Source organism: Nycticebus coucang, chromosome 4 (assembly GCF_027406575.1).
Source record: "Nycticebus coucang isolate mNycCou1 chromosome 4, mNycCou1.pri, whole genome shotgun sequence".
NCBI lineage: Eukaryota > Metazoa > Chordata > Mammalia > Primates > Lorisidae > Nycticebus > Nycticebus coucang.
In genome coordinates, this window is record NC_069783.1 from 138865247 (window position 1) to 138885046 (window position 19800).

The following is a 19800-nucleotide window of genomic DNA, read 5'->3' on the forward strand; positions in this document are numbered from 1 at the left end:
TAATCGTACTTTTCTCCTTACAAAAGTTCCACCCAGCCTAAGAAGAGAAAGCCAGGACACTCAGGCTGAAGAAATGTTTGTGTAGTAGAGGGTGGGAGTGTAGGGCTCCTAAGGAACCATTTACGTGGCAGGGGGAGCTAGGCAGATCAGCTCTGTGGGCCCAAGATGAGGTCATAGTCAAACCTGCTCCAAGGAAGGGTCCGCCTCAGGTGAGATGTATGTGTTTTCTGCAGCAGGTTGGCACCTGCTTAAGGAGAGGGGCTTAGACTTAGGAGCATGAAATCTCCCTGTTGTGGGGAATCGTGTGGCCCGGGCCTGAAGGTGGTCAGCAGACCCTCCATACTTACCTTTCTGAGCTAGGCTTCAAATCACTTTTCACTCTCAGTATTGCCAGTTACGTTAACTGCTTAATTTATTTAGTCTGCTCAATGGCCCAGTTCAGGCCCACCACTCCCACACTTGCTGGGGACAGTTGAGGTACAGCCAGCCACACGATGCTGATGCTGAACTGTGCTGCTGCTACTGGGAGTCCAGGGCTTAACCCTACAGCAAATTTGCAAACTTCACACAGAAGTACAGTCTATGCAGCAAGTAAACTCTGATGAGAGATGACATCTGATTCCACAACTCAACAGATCTATATACAATATTTCATATATCACCCAATTGATATAACAAGATAATATCAACAGCAACCACTCTCCTGGATCACTGCCTCTACCCCAATACAACCACCACACGTTGCATTAATACCCTAAACCCATTCCCAATTTGTTAAATATGGTGTAAGCTCACAAACACTTAGGAGGCAAATCTAGTTGTGCTGAAGAATCCCTGGTGCTCTGGGAGCCAAGATAGAGGGTGCCCAATGCTGTGGCTCATGAGGCTGCTGCCAGGAGCTAAGAGCTGGGCCAAACAAGGGAGGTAGAAGCCAGATGGCCCAGCCCAGGGAGCTTTTTCTCTCGGCATCTCAGCTCTGGGATTCTGCCACCACCTCTTCCCAGCCCAAGTTGCTGCCTGAACAGGTATGTTGAAGGGTAAGAAATGGGTGCCACAAGGCCAAGGCCGAGAGAATGCTGAGACCCCCACTCCCCTGGTCTCAGACCCTAGGACTGTGACAAGCCATACTATCCTCCAGAACCCATCTACCTTTAGGCAAATATCTTAGGAGCCCACCAGGATATGAGTAACAGCCAGGTTATGGGACTTCTAGAGGGCAGAGCCTCTTTCCTTCTAGCCCCCAGCCTCTTCCTGTGCTGGTGGGTGACTGTTGCAGAAAGGATGTTGCCCAGAAGTTCTTCGTCAGTCTCCAATAGTAAGTTCGAGAACATGAGGTAGAAGCTTCCTTCACACTGATGTGGTCCCTGGGCTGGCTAGAGCCCCTAGCAGGTGAACAGAAGCCAGCCCTTTTCCTGACTCTTGGCTGTTCCACCAATATGGACTAAGGGACTCTTCAAAACCTATTCCCTCAATCTCTGCTCAGGATCTGGCTGTGATGGAAGGGGGAGCACCACTGTCATTTCACACTGAGTGCCATCTGGCCATCAGTTTTTTTCTTGTTCACATTCTCACTTGATGTCCTTATGTACCCAGCTGGACTAGAGACTTCAGAGCTCACAGGCAGGGTTAGCCTGGGATCCTGCCCCGCAGGCCCAGGTTATGCTGATTAGTGTAAGCAACAGCGCAGTGGATCCAAGTAAGATTCCTCCCGGCCCTAAGGCCAGGTTTTTTTTTTAATCTTCTTCACAGCTTTCAGGCGAGAGTGTTAGATTTACAGACGGTAACCAGGCCCCCAAAACTGTGGAGATGTGTTTCCCTGGTGCTGCGCCTGCTCACCTCCTGGAGAGGTAGTAGGGATGGCTTATTCTGCTTCAAAACAAGCCGTCAATCCACAGGAAGCCCAGACAGCCCTGCTCACAGCAGGGATGGGGCGCAGAGGGGCAATGCTGGTTATGGAACACCCCCTCTGCAGGGGGCTGGGCCAGAGCTAGGGAGGTGAGTCCCGGGTGAGGCCATACTGCATGCTCACAGTGTGGTCCAACTCCTCCAGCTCTGCAGGCAGTGGGATGGCCAGCTCCCCCAGGTACAGGGAGAGGGCCTCAAAGGAGTCCTCCAGTTTTGAGAATGCTGGTCTAGAAAGAAAAAGGTGAATCAGAGGCAGGTGGAATATGAGGGCCATGGGGTGGCATGGAAGGGATTCAGGTTCAGCCACTTCCTGGCTCTATGACCTCAGGTCAACCCCTTAACCTAGGTGTGCCTCTGAGAAATGGGCATGATATGTTACTGCTACCTCATAGAGTTGCTATAAAGATTAAAGGTAACACTGAGAAGGATAAGCTGGCTGGAGGTGGTAGTTTAAAAAGAAAAAACGTTCAGGCTTGGCACCCATAGATTAGTGGTTAGAGCACCGGCCACATACACTGGGGCTGGCGGGTTCGAACATGGCCTAGGGCTGCTAAACAACGACAACTACAACAAAAAAATAGCCGGGTGTTGTGGCGGGTGCCTGTAGTCCCAGCTACTTGGGAGGCTAAGGCAAGAGAATTGCTTAAGCCCAAGAGTTTGAGGTGAGGTTGCTGTGAGCTGTGACAGCACAGAACTCTACCAAGGGCAACACAGTGAGACTGTCTCAAAAAAAAAAAAAAAAAAAAAAAGTTCAGAAAAAAAGTTCCCCATGTCTTGGGGAAAATGCAATTATCAGAGATAAGATTGGAGTAAGTGCCTTTTTAAAGATCCTTCCCAATCTTCAGACTTGCTTTTTCCACACCATTAAATCTTCCTGGGAAAGGGCATTTCCTAGACTCAGTAGTTCTTTCCAAAGAGAACAAGAAAACCAGGCTCTTCATGCTGTGGAAATGGCTTTGCTATACTGGAATCCTAAGCTATTGCAGGCTTACTCCTCCTTCTCCTTTCTTCATGTTTATGCTTAAATGTCATGTCGTATTAGTAAGGTCTACTCTGACCAACATATTTAAAATTGCAACTTGCTCTGGGAGGCCAGGGCAGGTGGAATGCTTGAGCTCAGGAGTTTGAGATCAGCCTGAGCAAGAGCAAGAGCAAGACCCCATCTCTAAAAACAAACAACAACAACAAAATAGCTGGGCTTTGTGGCAGGCCTGTAGCCCCAGCTACTTGGTAAACTGAGGCAAGAGGATCACTTGGGACAAGAGTCTGAGGTTGCTGTGAGCTATGACGGCACAGCCCTCAACCAAGAATGGTAAAGTGAGACTCTGTCTCAAAAAACAAAACAAAATAAAAAAACCAAAATTGCAACTTGGCCAAGTGCGGAGGCTCATGCCTGTGATCCTAGCACTCTGGGAGGCTGAGGCATGTGGATTGCCTGAGTTCAAGAGTTAGAGACCAGTCTGAGCAAGAGCAAGAGCAAGAGCCAAGACCCTGTCTCTACTAAAAACATAAAAACTAACTGGGCATTGTGAAGGACACCTATAGTTCCAGTTACTAGGTAGGCTGATGCAAGAGGATTGCTCAAGCCCAAGAGTTTGAGGTTGCTGTGAGCTATGATGCTATAGCACTCTACCCAGGGTGACAGAGACTGTGTCTCAAAAACAATGTAACTTGTACTCTCTAAGCAAACCTCTTTACTCAGCTTGACTTTTTTTATCCATAGCATTCATCACTTTCTAATATTCAGTATGGTTTATTTATCATATCTTTTATCATCTCTCCTTGCTAGAATATATGCTCCATAAGGGCAAGCACCTGTTTTGTTTACTGATGTAACTTAAGCACTTAGAACAGTACCTGGGCACATAGTAGTTACTGAGTACCATATATATACATATGATTTTTTTTTTTTTTATTGAGACACAGTCTCATTGTCACCTGGCTAGAGTGCCCTAGTGTCTGTCATAGCTCACAGCAACCAATCTCAAATTCTTAGGATCAAGCAATTCTCTTGCTTTAGCCTCCCAAGTAGCTTGGACTATAGGTGCCCACTACCACGCTCAGCTAATTTTTTTATTTTTAGTAGAGACGGGGTATTGCTCTTGCTCAGGCTGGTCTTGAATTCCTGAGCTCAGACAATCCACCTACCTCAGCCTCCCAGAGTGTTATTCTACAGGTATGAGCCACTGTGTCTAGCCCCCATAGATATATTTTTGAATGAATTAAAGAGAGACATTGAGAATGACTGAGAAAGGATATTAGCAAACAAATATCACATAGCTTCATAATTTTTCCTCAAGCTCTTAAATTGGTATTATTGAAGGATTGCAGTCCTTTGGCCTATAAAAGAACAAAATATAGACATCCTCTCACTAGAAAATTTCAACCCTGGGGCGGTGCCTGTGGCTCAAGGAGTATGGCGCCGGTCCCATATGCCGGAGGTGGCGGGTTCAAACCCAGCCCCGGCCAAAAACCAAAAAAAAAAAAAAAAAAGAAAATTTCAACCCTGGCTGGGTGTGGTGGCTCATGCCTGTAATCCTAGCACTCTAGGAGGCCGAGATGAGTGCTGCCCCATTTTTTTTTTTTTTTGTAGAGACAGAGTCTCACTTTATGGCCCTCGGTAGAGTGCCATGGCATCACACAGCTCACAGCAACCTCCAACTCCTGGGCTTAAGCGATTCTCTTGCCTCAGCCTCCCGAGTAGCTTGGACTACAGGTGCCCGCCACAACGCCCAGCTATTTTTTGGTTACAGTTCAGCCGGGGCCAGGTTTGAACTTGCCACCATCGGTATATGGGTTAGGGTTAGGGTTACCAGGCGCCGCCCCATTTTTTTTTTTTTTTTTTTAAAGAGATGGCGTTTCGCTCTTGCTCAGGCTGGTCCTGAACCTGTGAGCTCAGTGTAATACACCCACCTCGGCCTCCCAGAGTGCTAGCATTACGGGGGCATGAGCCACTGCGCCAAGCCAAAGATTCTAATTTTGTAATATGTAAACCTGAAAACACCTAGGGTAATTCTGTTAATAATGAAAATTATCACTTGAGAAGAATAAAGTTAATTTTTAAAAGACTTCTTTAAAGGAGAAATAAGCTTAATTTATTAAGCTGCTCTCACTATAGTTAATACCTATTGTAAAAAGGAACTAGAAAAACCTGAACATCTCTGTTCAGTCATTCTCATAATAGAATTTCATGCTGTTAACAAAAATGATAAACTGACAACTGCAAGAAAAAATAGCCGGGCGTTGTGGTGGGTGTCTATAGTCTCAGGTACTTGGGAGGCAGAGGCAAGAGAATTGCTTGAGCCCAAGAGTTTGAGATTGCTGTGAGCTGTGATGCCACAGCACTCTACTGAGGGTGACATAGTGAGACTCTGTCTCAAAAAAACAAACAAAAAAACCCCAGAAGACTGGGTAGTAACAATACAAAGCTTTTATCTATTTACCATGAAAACATTTATAGGTGTGGACATGGACAAGGGAGTATGGAAAGATGAAGATGAAGACACTTATTGTGCTAGAATGGTTTAGGTGATTTTTCTTCTTTGAGATTTATTTATTTTTTGTAGAGACAGAGTCTCATTTTATTGCCCTCACTAGAATGCCATGGCCGTCACACAGCTCACAGCAACCTCCAACTCCTGGGCTTAGGCGATTCTCTTGCCTCAGCCTCCTGAGTAGCTGAGACTACAGGCGCCCGCCACAATGCCTGGCTATTTTTTTGTTGCAGTTTGGCTAGGGCCGGGTTTAAACCTGCCATCCGCGGTATATGGGGCCAGCACCCTACCCACTGAGCCACATGCACTGCCTGAGACTTATTTTTTGAGACAGAGTCTCAAGACTGCTCACAGCAATCTCAAACTCTTGGGCTTAAGTGATCCCCCTGCCTCAGCCTCCCAAGTAGCTGGGACTACAGGCACCTGACACAACGCCTGGCTATTTTTGATTATAGTTGTCATTGTTGTCTGACGGGCTGGGGCTGGATTTGAACCCGCCAGGTCCGGTGTTATGTGGCCGGCACCTTAGCCACTTGAGCTGCAGGCACCAAGCCGAGACTTATTTTTAATGGCTGTGTCTCTGTGTCCTATCCAGCTCAGTTGCCACTATGCCTCTCCCTCCCCTCCAACCAGGCATGCCAGAGTTGTTAGGTCGTTTTGAGATTGGATAGCCACATTCTTGAACTTAAGGCTTCTGCTACCCCTGTGCTTGGGAAGGGTTCCGTGGCCTAAGGCCAGGTAAACCCGGAACCCTAAGAACTGGGAGAAAGGGACAGGACATCAACCTGCTCTCAGGCTCCAGTTTGCAGCAGATGGTGGCCAGGGGGAAGAAGGCTGGGGGGCAGTCTGTGGGGACAAACTTCTCCCAGAAAAGTTTCACGTTGAGGCCAAAGTCCAGTGTTCGGGGTAGGCAATCAGGATCTGCATACACCTGCCCAATGATCTGTAAGGTGAGAAGACAGGTTTAGAAGAACTATAGAGGCCACAGATCCATGGCAGGGTTTCAAGATGCTGGTATGTGAATACAAGGATAGGCAGAAGGTGGTAGGGTAAAAACCTAGATTTAGAGAGCTGTCCTTCACCCTCATCTCTCTGAATCTTGATAATCCAGACCTGTATCTCATATCAGAGTCTGGTTACTAAGCAAGGTTTAGAAGGGGCCTAACTGAAACAACAGCAGTACAATGTTCCAAATTGGCATCTGGAGGCTGGAAGCTTCCACTTAGCCCACCCTGACCTGCTCTCCCCACTTGTATCTTCATGTAGCTATGTCCTCTGCCAGAGTTAAGGCTCTATAAGGCAAGGTACTGGGTCTGATTCATGTCTGAAACCCTTTGGCACTAGCCTAGTGCTGGTGGATACAGTAGATATTCAATTGATATCTTTTTTTTTTTTTTTTTTTTTTTGAGACAAAGTCTCAAGCTATTGCCCTGGGTAGAGTGCCGTGGTGTCACAGCTCACAGCAACCTCAAACTCTTCGGCTTAAGTGATTCTCTTGCCTCATCCTCAGTTTTATAGTCCTAGCCTCCCTCCTGGGACTACAGGCACCCGCCAAAATGCCCCATTATTTTTTTTTTTCTTCTTGTTGCAATTGTCATTGTTGCTTTAGCTGGCCAGGGCCAGATTCAAACCAGTTAGCACACTAAATCACTGGCACTGCTCCAATTGGTATCTATTGAGAATATCAATTCTTTAAGAAACCTTCCTGGGCGGCGCCTGTGGCTCAGTCGGTAAGGCGCCGGCCCATATACCGAGGGTGGTGGGTTCTTGCCCGGCCCTGGCCAAACTGCAACCAAAAAAATAGCCGGGCTTTGTGGCGGGCGCCTGTAGTCCCAGCTGCTCGGGAGGCTGAGGCAAGAGAATCGCTTAAGCCCAGGAGTTGGAGGTTGCTGTGGGCTGTGTGAGGCCACGGCACTCTACCGAGGGCCATAAAGTAAGACCCTGTCTCTAAAAAAAAAAAAAAAAAAAAAAAAAAAAAATTTAAAAAAAGGGGTGGTGCCTGTGGCTCAGTGAGTAGGGCGCCGGCCCCATATGCCGAGGGTGGTGGGTTCAAACCCAGCCCTGGCCTAACTGCAACAAAAAAATAGCCGGGCGTTGTGGCGGGCGCCTGTAGTCCCAGCTGCTCGGGAGGCTGAGGCAAGAGAATCGCATAAGCCCAAGAGTTAGAGGTTGCTGTGAGCCGTGTGACGCCACGGCACTCTACCCGAGGGCGGTACAGTGAGACTCTGTCTCTACAAAAAAAAAAAAAAAAAAAGAAAAGAAACCTTCCTTCATTATTCTAACCATTCCTTCTCTTTCCTCTCTTACAACTTTGTTTGTAACACCAAAGAATGCTTTGAATGTGTATGTGTTTGAGTCTTTGAGATACACTGAGCTATGCTGCTACCCAACTGTTAAGCTCCTAAAGGTAGGACTCTTTCTAAGACTTATTCCGTACCACATGGTGCCTAGCACATGGCTGGCACTTCCTGGTGTGGCTACTTCTACTTCTTAGGCTTAGGGTAGAGACACCACAAAGGCCTGGGAATGGGGGAAAGGAGAAGAGGGGAATTAGGAAAGGTTACATTTGGCCTAAGAGCTAGACTGACAGCCACATGAACATTCTCTTGCCTTTCCTACTCGGATTCTAAGTCTCATCTGCCCCTTGCTGACCGTGTGACCAAGAACAAGCTACTATCCCTTTAGAGCCTTAGCAGCCTCACCTAAAAAAATCTGCTCTGTCTTTCTCATGCAACCAATGAAACACAAATGTGATAGACGTGAAGATTAGTTATAAACTATAAAACCCTACACCCAAGTTGATTTTATGGCAAGCTATTCATCCCCAGGAGAGGCCCCCGTTTTGTAATTCCTGCTGCCTCAGGCATGGCCTCCGTGCCAGAGCTCACCTCACAGAGAACGATCCCAAAAGAGAAGACATCCACTGTCTCATCGTAGCTCTTTCCTTGGGGAACATAGGAAAGCAGGCTGTTAAATTTATATCCCTCACCTCTCTGCACTGGGTCTAGGGTCAAGCCAACCCACAGCCAAGAATCAGGACTAGAAACAGTTCTATGGAGATGAACCAGAGGTTGTCCAGGATGGGCACCACCTGAAAATCATCTTTATTTAGCCCTGGGTGGCCTGTCTTGAAAAGATCTTGTGCTACAACACTGCTCAGGATGAAGCTCATGGTATAGAGCAGTGGTTCTCAACCTTCCTAATGCCGCAAGCCTTTAATACAGTTCCTGTGGGTTGCAACCAACAGGTTGAGAACCTCTGATATAGAGGAAGAGAATGAGATCAGGTGTTTTTTTTGTTTGTTTTTTGAGACACAGTTTCATTATGTTGCCCTCGGTAGAGTGCCATGACATCGAAGCTCACAGAAACCTCCAACTCTTGGGCTAAGCGTTCTCTTGTCTCAGCCTCCCAAGTCACTGGGACTACAGGCGCTCAACATAACGCTTGGCTATTTTTTTGTTGCAGTTGTCATTGTTGTTTAGCAGGCCCAGGCCGGGCTTGAACCCGCCACCTTGGTTGTATGTGGCTGGCACCCTATTCACTGAGCTACGGTCACCAAGCTGGGACCAGGTTTTATTCAGGCTCTGCTATTAGCCAGATATGGGCTCCTGGACATATCACTGAACTTCTTTGGGCCTCAGATTCCAAAAAGGGTTGTATCAGACCATTTCTGAGGCTTTCCAATGCTGTATGTTTCAAGAATGCCAGCCAGCGTTTTTGGTTGGCATGGATGGTTTGAGCATCATCCGCCAGTTCTCAGCACTGAGAGAAACAGGCTAATGTTGGGCCAGCAGACTGAGCTCTAAGCTACCCTTGGGACATAAATGCCAAAGTAGACCTCAGCCTGTGTTCACGATGGAACACTGACCAGTTCCAAACCGTGAGCTCAGGGAGAAAGGAGTTTATAAGGCCTTACCTGGGAAGGGAAAACAATTCATCTAGCCCGAGTGCTGGGTTATCTGGCCCTACTCTTCACAGGCCTACCCTAGGTCTCCCAGGCCTCTGTAGCAAGATGTGTTCTGTCTCCTTTTTGTGGGTGTCCCCTCTAGGACTTTAGGACTCACCATTCAGCATCTCAGGGGCCATCCAATAGGGGTTTCCCACCACTGTGTAGCGCTTCTTGCGGTCATTCTTACGCAAGGTACGTTTCTTGGTGGTGGCCTTTTCCAGTGGCGGCCTTTTCCTCTCTTCCACTATGAGCCGTGACAGCCCAAAGTCTGCCACCACCACAGTCTTGTCCTGGTAGAAGAAGGGTCAGGTCAGGACCTGGTCCCCACCATATTCTCAAACCTAGCCCTGGGGTGTGGGCATAGGTAAGAGAAGCCGTTGGGAAGGGGGAAAAAGGTGCACAGAGCAAAGGAGAGGCATAGCATAAAGCCCTATCTGGTAGACGTCCTAGGCATCTGTGCTTCTAACAGTCTGGTATCTGCTCACAACAGATTCCCCAGCCAATGAGGGGTTCATGGCAGAGCCTCTGGAGCCCTGGAGAATAAAGGCTTTAAGATCCAGAGAGTAGAACTCAGAAGTGGGAGGGAATTTCTTCAGTTTTTTTTATCCTGCCCTAGCTTGTTCCTAAAAAGAGATGAGGCAGTGGCTAGAAGCAGGATAAGACAGAAAAAGACAAGGTGGAGGCAGCCAGTGGGGAACTTTGAGGAGACCAGCTCTTCGAATATCTATACGGCAGTCACCTGGGAATGGGATTCAGTCTGCACAGTGTTGGTCTAGAGGGCAGAACCAGGGCCAGCTATTGGATAACTAGAAAGCCAGACTGCAAGTCAAACTGGTCCCTGTAAATTTATTAGATCTATGGTCTTGGGTTGAGGCTTCAGGTGCTACCTCTATAAAGTAGGGTCAGTACTGAGTTGCTTTACAGGACTATAATAGGACAAAACCAGGTAAAGCAACAGGGCTCTATACATAGTTAAGAAACTTCTGAAACTCCTTCTATGGCCAGGCCTAGTGGCTCATGCCTGTAACCCTAATATTCTGGGAGGCTGAGGTGGGTGGATTGCCTGAGCTCAGGAGTTCAAGATCAGCCTGAGTAAGATTGAGACCCCGTCTCTACTAAAAATAGAAAAACTAGGCTCGGCGCCTGTGGCTCAAGCTGCTAAGGTGCCAGCCACATACACCTGAGCTGGCGGGTTCAAATCCAGGCCTGGCCCGCCAAAAAACAATGACAGCTGCAACCAAAAAATAGCTGGGCGTTGTGGCGGGTGCCTGTAGTCCCAGGTACTTAGGAGGTAGAGGCAGGGCAATTGCTTGAGCTGGGGAGTGGAGGCTGCTGTGAGCTGTGATGCCACGGCACTCTACCCAGGGTGACAGCTTGAGGCTCTGTCTCAAAAAAAAAAAAGAAAAGAAAAGAAAAGAAAAACTAACTAGGTGTAGTTGTGGATGCCTGTATTCCCAGCTACTTGGGAGGCTGAGGCAAGAGGACTGCTCAAGCCCAAGAGTTTGAGGTTTCTGTGAGCTATGACGGCAGTCTACCCAGGGTGACAGAGTGAGACGCTGTTTCAAAAAAAACAAAAAAGAAAAGAAACTTCTGAAACCCCTTCTAGACAAATGATTTCAAAGACTGATAAAAGAAGAGGAAGTGAAATTATGGCTGCATGTGCCTGGGAGCTCCCAGAAGACAGAGGAAGGCATTGGAGGCACCAGGAAGGGCAATACAGGAGTCCCTAGGCAACATTCAGCCTCCTTTGTGACGAGGAAGCCAGAATGGCTGGCCCGAGGGTGGCCAAGCCAAGAGTGGTAGGACATACCAACTTAATGAGGCAGTTGTGTGAGTTCAGATCCCGGTGGATGATGCACATGGAGTGTAAATAGGCCTGGAACAGAAACACAAGCTGAGGTTAAAGAGCCAGTAAATTAACTGGACCTTGATTCTGAAATTGGGGGCCATAGAACCCGCTTTTCTGCCACCTTGGATCCTTCCTGCCTGTGATAAAGAGGTGACTTCCTCCTGGTCCAGCCAGCTCTATGTTCCTGACATTCACCTCCCCTGAAACTCCATCCTCCTCACTTTCTAAGCTCTAACCTCTCCCTCTTTCTACTCAAATGCTTTTTGTTTTGTTTCCACAATTTTGCAATTGTAAACTCAAATGTTTCTAAACAAGTTTCTGTTTGCTATTCCCCCTCTTCAGGCCTCTACCTCTGGCTTTTGTCCTCCATTCCCTTGCAAATGTGAAAGATAACAATCCCTGCCTTCCAGCCCCTCTGCAATTCTGCTTCCTATCACTTAGGCTCCTAGAGCTGCTTACATACCCAGGGTGTTGTTCTTGAATTGCTATATAGCTCATGACCCACCCGCCAGAAGGTCCCCTCCCCAAAGGCTGCCCATGCCCCTCTCATGCTACTAGCTCCTGAGACTCCTGTGTGCTTGGGTTTTCCTTCCAGCCTCCTCAGTGTTGGGCCTTCTCAAAGCCATCTCTTCTTCACAATGTTGAACCCCACCAATCCCATGGATGCCTCTTTTGTCCCACAACTCCAGGTGCACCTTTCCTGTAGAACCTAAGTGACTGGCAGCTTTCTACCCTACCTCCAGCCCAAGGAGTCAGTTTCTTGCCCAGGAGATGGTGGGAGGTTCTGCTAACTGCACCAGTCCCAGCAGGCACCAAATGCTATCCTTTCTCAAACCTATTCTTGAGAAACTATCACTGCCACCCCCCAAATGTCTAGTATGTGACACCACTATTCTTCAAGGAACCTCAAGCCACCCCAACACTTCCTTCTCTAACCTAACTCCTGTTCCCTCAATGCCAACCCAACTATCCACTCTACCTCCCTGTTGCCTCCTATTCTCCTGTCCCCATAGCCACTGTCTTTTTTTAAATTTTATTTATTTATTTATTTTCATAGCCACTGTCTTAATCAGAAACATGAAATGTAGTTAGACCGCTGCCCAGATTGCCCTGCCCTGAGACTCTCCACTCTATACCAACCTACTGACCACACCAGACTCATTTTTAAAAAAGCTCAGCTCTGGTCACAAAACAGTCAGCCGGGGGCAATTTCACTGGCACACAGAGAAACTTGATAAATAGTTGAATGACTCAGCCCTCACAAGTTGTCAGGTAGGGGTCTCTGTCTTCCACTGCAGCCCACAACCTTTGTACCACTCCCCACTTTAACCCTATTGGTAGGGTTGTTGGCAGGACTCACCATTCCAGAAGCGATGCCTTTGGCAAATCTGACCTTCTGCTGCCAGGGGAATGGGTCCTACAGGATGGAAAAATACCCATTAGAAGCTGTCAGGCCCTGTCCCACTTGTGATCCAGGGCCCATGGGTCATCATGGCTTTCCAGTGAAGCCTCCTTGTTTGTGTCCAATCCTGCCCAGGTCCTTTGGGGACAAAGCAGGGCCCTGCTCTTCTGGCCTTCAAAGTTTCAGGTAGTGGTGACACAGGTGATCCACTGATAACCACCAAGGCTCTTGGAGACTATGGGGTGGTGTGCTTACCACACTGCGCAGAAAGTCCTTCAGCGTGCCCCCCTCAATGTACTCCGTCAGCAAGTTCAGCTTCTTGTCCTTGTATAGTACGCCAATGAACTTGAGCACATTGGGATGGTCCAGGCTGCGCATCACTTTCACCTGGGGGTGGAGGCAGCTAAGGAAGGTGGGTGGCTAACTTCCGTCTATGTCTTTCTCACCACTTCCCTCCAGGAAGTCAGCTTGACAAGTGTTACCTGCATCTCCTACCTCCTATCTTACCTGATATGGCAAAGCACTACAATCAGGATAAGGGAAGAATACAGTTAGACAGATAGGGAGGGCCTCCTAGGGATCCTGCCTTTCTAGGAACATGTTGTGGGAAGTTTAGCAGGAGGGACCAAGAAGTCTGGAGGGCAGCACCTGGACTACCTAGGCGTAGCCAGCTTCATTTGCTCCATGGAGCAACTTGGGAGGAATGATGAAAACAGGGCAAATGGCGGCGCCTGTGGCTCAAGGAGTAGGGTGCCGGTCCCATATGCCGGAGGTGGTGGGTTCAAACCTAGCCCCGGCCAAAAACCAAAAAAAAAAAAAAAAAAAAAAAAAAAGAAAACAGGGCAAATGCTCAAGGTATATAAGTGCTGTGGAGCTCCTACTCGGGGTTGTTAGGGTGTTCAGGAGATTATGACACTGAACTGTACTAAATAGGTCTGTTTTCATGTCCATCTTCCCCATAGTCTGACAGCTCCTGTGAACATCTTATTTGCTATTGTATTCCTTGTACCCAGTTTGTGCTATCTTTAGTAAGTATTCACAGAACTAATAATAATGCTATACTTTCTTAGAAGGGATGGGGACATTCCTCTAGCACTCTATTCTGCTTAGTATTTAAGACAATTATTCCAAACTAAGTTTTCTCTTGAAACCATTATTTGTAAGGTCTCCCTTCTTCCAATGTGTCACCGAACTCCCCTCCTGCACCTTCTTACCTCTGTTAGAAAAGTCTTCTGGGTCTCCTCATCACATCGAATTAACTCCTTCATGACCATCACTTTGCCTGTTGCTTTATGTGTCACCTATAGGGAAGGCAATTGTTAATGGTGCTGAGACCGCAGATAGTTCTGGAGAACTGTTTGTGAAAATCTATGCAACTGGCCACCCTATTCCTTGGAGGACACACTGAACCAGATCAGACTGACAGAGATCATGTGTGAAAGACATAGCACGGGCAATAGGGCACTCAGAGGGAAACATACCCTCTTTCCTGGAGAGTTGGGCATGCACAGAGGAGAGGTGAGAATCCATAAAAAAGAAGTGGGGAAGTAGGCAGGAGGGGACACTGCCAAGCCAAGCAGGGCCTCTGGTCATGTGGCACGGGGGTGAGTCCCTCAGGTGAACAGAAGTCCAAGAGCAGGAGGGTCAGTGCCAGAGACATGCACCGGGAATGCGGTGGGTGCGGGGTGAGCTCTCCAGCCCCAATGCCCCATAAGCTGAGACACATGGCTTACCTGACCCCCCCTCCCAGCTCTCAGTAGAGTAGAAGGAGGAGAGAAAAGAGAAAGAAGTTAGTCCCCAGACAGTTCACTAGGGAGGCAGGAGCTATTCCCCTGTATGCTCCTTGCTTCATGCCTAGCACTGAGTTCTCTGGGGACCTAACAAACACCCACTGACTAGAGGCAGAAGAGCCACGGCACACTCATCCCAACCTGGGTCTCCAGGTCTACAAGCTCACTGTAATAGCAACACTGCCCCTTAGGTGGCCTGGGGGAGAGGCACTGGGGGGCACCCCTCACACCATCACCCACAGCCAGGAGGGAGGCCTGGTGTCCTGCACGGTGTGGGGTAAGGCCATGTAATAATGCCCCAAGAGACGGTAAGGGGATGCAGAACAGCAAAGCAGCTATAGCCTGTGCGTACCTTGATGGCCTGCCCAAAGAAGCCCTTCCCAAGGACCTCTCCATGGATTAGGTCACAGGGCCGGAAGATCTGCTGTGAGTAGCTGCTGGAACAACGAAGGGATTCTGAGCGGCTGATGTCACGGCTGAGCAGCAGGGGCTCCTTTGGGGAGCTGGGGCCAGGGGACTTGGAGATGCTGTTACTGCGCCTGAGGATGAGGAAAGATGGAGGTAGAAACAGGTAGTTCTCAGAGACCACCCAAGAAACTCCTAGAGGCAGGAACCTCAGGGGCACCCATTCATTCCAGTGTCTGTAGTTTAGATGCTATTACTGGGGGAAAGAGGCTCTTAGACAGATGGGCTATTTGGGGGCTGAAGATGTCAGAGGTTTAAGCATAGTACAAACACATTCAAAGTATTGTTATTTCAAAGTGGGATGTCTGAGTACTTTCCACCTGGAACAATTAACTAGATTCTGCTAGCTTATAATGTCCAGTATGACAGCACCGTAGATGGTAATCTACCACCTCCCTTATCTGCATGATTCAAGGTAATAACTGGGTTAGAATGCTACACATAGCCTATTACCATAAAAAAAAATGAGTATCATCACATAGAAAAAAAATGAGCAGATGAGATTTTGGATGATATTTTGTTTATCTCTGTACCTGCCCATATTTCCTAAATTTTAAGGTAATGAGCATATCTGATTATTATTATTTATTTTTTTTTTTTGAGACAGAGTCTCATTATGTCGCCTTCAGTCGAGTGCCACATCACAGCTCACAGGAACCTCAAACTCTTTGGCTTAAGTGATTCTCTTGCTTCAGCCTCCCAAGTAGCTGGGACTACAGGTGCCTGCCACACCCGGCTGTTTTTTTGTTGTAGTTGCCATTGTTGTTTGACAGGCCTGTGCTAGGTTCAAACCCACCAGCCTTGGTGTATGTGGCTGGTACCCTAGCTGCTGAGCTACAGGTGGCAAGCCAGCATATCTGATTTTTAGAGCAATAAAAAGCCACTATACTGGCTTGGCACCTGTGGCTCAAGTAGCTAGGGCGCCAGCCACATACACCTGAGCTGGTGGGTTCAAATCCAGCCCGGGCTGGCCAAACAACAAGGATGGCTGCAACCAAAAAAATGGCCGGGCGTTGTGGCAGGCGCCTGTAGTCCCAGCTGCTTGGGAGGCAGAGGCAGGAGACTCGCTTGAGCCCAGGAATTGGAAGTTGCTATGAGCTATAATGCCATGGCACTCTACCCAGGGTGATAGCTTGAGGCTCTATCTCACAAAAAAAAAAAGAAAAAGCCACTATACTTATGTTTTCAAATGCAGCTAGTAATGGTAATAGTTGATGGTTGTTACTTTGGCTTCCTGAAGAAAGGACAAGAAGATTGAATTCCACAGCACTGCAAGTGAGTTGCAATCCCACCAAATCCTCTCCATCGGATGCATGTCCCTATTTGTTATACACAAAGGACCAGGGCTGGAGGGCTCAGTCTGTCCTGCCCCACAGACTTGCCTGCCCTTGCTTTTTTTTAGAGACAGAGTTTCAGTTTGTCACCCTTGGTAGAGTCCCATGGCATCATGGCTCATAGCAACCTCCAGCTCTTGAGCTTAGGTGATTCTCTTGCCTCAGCCTCCCAAGTACCTGGGACTACAGGTGTCCGCCACAATGCCTGGCTACTGTTTTGTTGCAGTTTGACTGGGGCCGGGTTTGAACCCACCACCCTTGGTATATGGGGCGGGCGCCCTACCCACTGAGCCACAGGCACCGCCCATGCCCTTGCTCTTTTGCTCTGCTTTCGCTGACTGTTCCTACCAGAGCACAAAAGGTTGGCTGCCCCTTCTTTTTTTTTTTTTTTTTGAGATAGTCTCAGTTTGTCCCCCCAGCTAGAGTGCCGTGGTGTCATAGCTCACAGCAACCTCAAAGCTCATGAGCTCTGCCTCCCGAGTAGCTGGGACTATAGGCACCTGCCATAATGCCAGGCTATTTTTTAGAAATGGGGTCTCACTCTAGCCAAGAGCTGGGCTTGAACTCACGAGCTTAGGTAATCTACCCGCCTTAGCCTCCCACAGTGCTGAGATCATAGGCGTGAGCCAACATGCCCAGCCTGGCTGCCCCCAACTTCTGCATGATGGCCCTAAGGATACCTCAGCAGCTCTCTCGCCACCCCAAATCTTCCCTTTCTCAGGCCATGCATTCCCAGCCTTTCTCTGGCTCCTGGCGCCCTGCCTCCACTAACTCAATCATGCTGACCAAGGCCAGGAGGTACCCAGGAGAAATGGAAGCAAAGGATGGAGAGGCCCTATTTCTAACAGATGGTGGCAGAGAGAGCCCTGACTGATTTAGTCTGTTTGGTCAGGAGAGTGAATAAAGAACCTGATTCCTAGTGATACTAACAAGTTATACCTCACATATATTGAACCCTGACCCTATGCCAGCACTGTACAACGTTGTGTCTTTTTCTACATTTAATCTTTACATAATTGATGAGACAGCCACCTTTATCTTACAACTCTACTTCACAGAGGCAGAAACAAAGACTCAAAGAGATGAAATGATTTGTGAAGGGAAGAAGCTCAGCCTGAAGCCCTGGTATGGGTATTTCTGCCTGAGAGCCCATGCTCTTAACTCCTGTAAGTCTCCCTACTTGATTTCTCCCTTTCCATGGACCTACCAGAGTCTGAAGTCTGGGGTTGTTGGTCCATTAAGTCAAAACCAACTTTCGTTTGTCTCTTACTTTATTGTTTTCAAAGTCCTTACACATGTTCATTCAGTCCTATCTATGCCCCTACTACAGGGCCTGAGTCCCATGCTTCCTCCACAGGCCATGTTGCCCTCTAGGGTCCACCATCACTGCCTCCTGTTAGGTTCAGGAGTTCAGTGGACAGAGCCTGACTCTGGTTTCTAAGGAAACCTGGCAAACAGCTGGGTCTGCACAGGCTCTGTGAACTGTGATCCCCACAGTGGTGGCTGGGTCAGCACAATTCTCATAGCCACATCCCTTCCTAACTCTGCTGGCCCTGAAAGCCAACTCAGCCTCATCTGAGGGACGGACATGGGACAAAACAGAGCCAGTGTGGGAGGTGGCACCTCAGGGAGCGTCTCCTCAGGGTCCCCTCCAGATTCTCCTTGGTATCCAGGGTGCTGAGGGTGTGGGAGTGTCCAGCATTCTGCATGTGGGGAGAAAGCTGGGCATCTAGCCGCAACTGGTCCAGATGCTGAGAGACAGGGTCATGTTCAATCAATAGCTGAAGCGTCTGGCTCGTCTGGTTAATGGCATCCTCCACCTGTAGTCAAGAGTAGTATAGTATAAGACTCCCGTAGGCTGTCCCATCCAGGTCACCCATGGTCAACTCAGATGATCCAAGCATAGTGTGGCCAGTGCTCCACTTGGCTAATAGTGGCCTCCAGCTGCCAGTGGCCTCACAGTACCCTCTGCCTGGCATCCTGTCAGCTCTCCCATCTGTCAGACCATCCCTGCTAAGCTGACATAGGAGGTCACCAGTGGTCACAGGCTGACTGCCAAGGAGACAGGATTGGGGTGGGAAGAGGCAAAGGTCATAACCCGATTTCCCAGAAGGTCTGTTTCTTTTTTTTTTTTTTTTTTTTTGTAGAGACAGAGTCTCACTGTACCGCCCTCGGGTAGAGTGCCGTGGCATCACACGGCTCACAGCAACCTCTAACTCTTGGGCTTACGCGATTCTCTTGCCTCAGCCTCCCGAGAAGCTGGGACTACAGGCGCCCGCCACAACGCCCGGCTACCAGAAGGTCTGTTTCATATTCCACCCCCACAGGACAGACTTGACACACACCCTACCTCCTCTACTCGGAGTGTACGGACGGGGGTCCCGTTGATCTCTAGAATGCGGTCCCCAGGGTGGATGGTGTTGCGGTTGTTGGGACTGATGTGCATCCTGTTGACCCTGGGCCAGACAAGAGTTAAGGCAGTGTGAAGGCATCCTAACACCCACTTGACCAATTTTGCTTGTGTAGGGAAGGCTCCCCAAGGCCCCCAAGTCCCAGCTGGCCCATAAGGCCGAGGCCACTACAGAGAAAGACAATAACCTTCCCAGGATGCCCTGTCTCAATGAAGGGTATCACCACTCACCCAGTGGCCTAAGCCAGAAACTTGAACATCATCAACATCATCTTCCCCACCTGGAGTTCCCTCATCCCTCTCCCTATTCCCACCCCCACCCCTGAGAATTCTGCCGTCTTTCCATCACCATGGTTACCAACATCTCTTACCTGGATCACTGCAACAGCTTCCTAACTGGTTTTTATACCACTAAGGTTCCTCCTAAAGGGCTAACCTGGTCATGTCACCTTACTGCTTAAGCCCCTCAGTGGATCTGCTGGATCTTCATAATCTAAGCCATCCACGATTAACATCCCCTTCTCTGGCTGCTCCTCACCACTCTATCTACATCAGACACAACTATAGACACAGACTCTTTCTCTGCTTTAAACACAACTCCCTTTTCTCTTTGTCTGATGAGGCTGTATACACCTCACTCCCTCCTAACTTCCCCAACCCTAGTACTCCCCTCACCTATATAGTACAAGTACTGGCCCACTGTCCAGCACATAGTAGGAGCACAATTTATATTTATAGGTACACATCTATAGCTATCTCTTTCCCCTCCTAGTCTCTGGCCTGAACCTACCCTCTTTGGGCCATGAGCCCCATTTTCTCCTCCTCCTTCCATTCATTCACTCAACCAATAAAACCAATAATTAATGAAATCCTACTATCTGCCAGGCACTGTTCCAGGCTCTGGGCATGTAGCACTGAATAAGTCAAAGTTTCTCCTGAAATTTACTTTGTTTGTTTTCTGAGACAGAGTCTCAAGCTGTTGCCCTGGGTAGACAGCCATGGTGTCACAGCTCACAGCAACCTCAAACTCTTGGGCTTAAGTGATTCTCTTGCCTCAGCCTCCCAAGTAGCTTGGACTACAGGCCTGGCTATTTTTTTGTTTGTGTGTGGTTGCAGTTGTCATTGTTGTTTTAGCTGACGTGGGCCGGATTCGAACCCACCAGCCTCGGTGTATGTGGCTGGTGCCCTACCCACTGAGCTAT

At 48.5% G+C, this 19800-nt stretch overlaps 1 protein-coding gene across 3 annotated transcripts in view; it reads right to left on the reverse strand.

The window, feature by feature from the left end:
- Positions 1–387: 387 nt before the first annotated feature.
- Positions 388–19800, reverse strand: part of LIMK2 (LIM domain kinase 2) — a 79294-nt gene continuing 59881 nt past the window's right edge. For all 3 annotated transcript variants that reach the window (XM_053586903.1, XM_053586905.1, XM_053586904.1), the window contains 11 exons: positions 18539–18644; positions 17812–18008; positions 14742–14928; positions 13814–13900; positions 12855–12986; positions 12558–12614; positions 11159–11224; positions 9464–9638; positions 8288–8343; positions 6185–6342; positions 388–2132 (listed from right to left, as the gene is read on the reverse strand). In XM_053586903.1, coding sequence (XP_053442878.1) covers positions 1988–2132; positions 6185–6342; positions 8288–8343; positions 9464–9638; positions 11159–11224; positions 12558–12614; positions 12855–12986; positions 13814–13900; positions 14742–14928; positions 17812–18008; positions 18539–18644 — 1366 coding nt within the window. In that variant the 3' untranslated portion in view covers positions 388–1987. The remainder of the gene's footprint in view (positions 2133–6184; positions 6343–8287; positions 8344–9463; positions 9639–11158; positions 11225–12557; positions 12615–12854; positions 12987–13813; positions 13901–14741; positions 14929–17811; positions 18009–18538; positions 18645–19800) is intronic.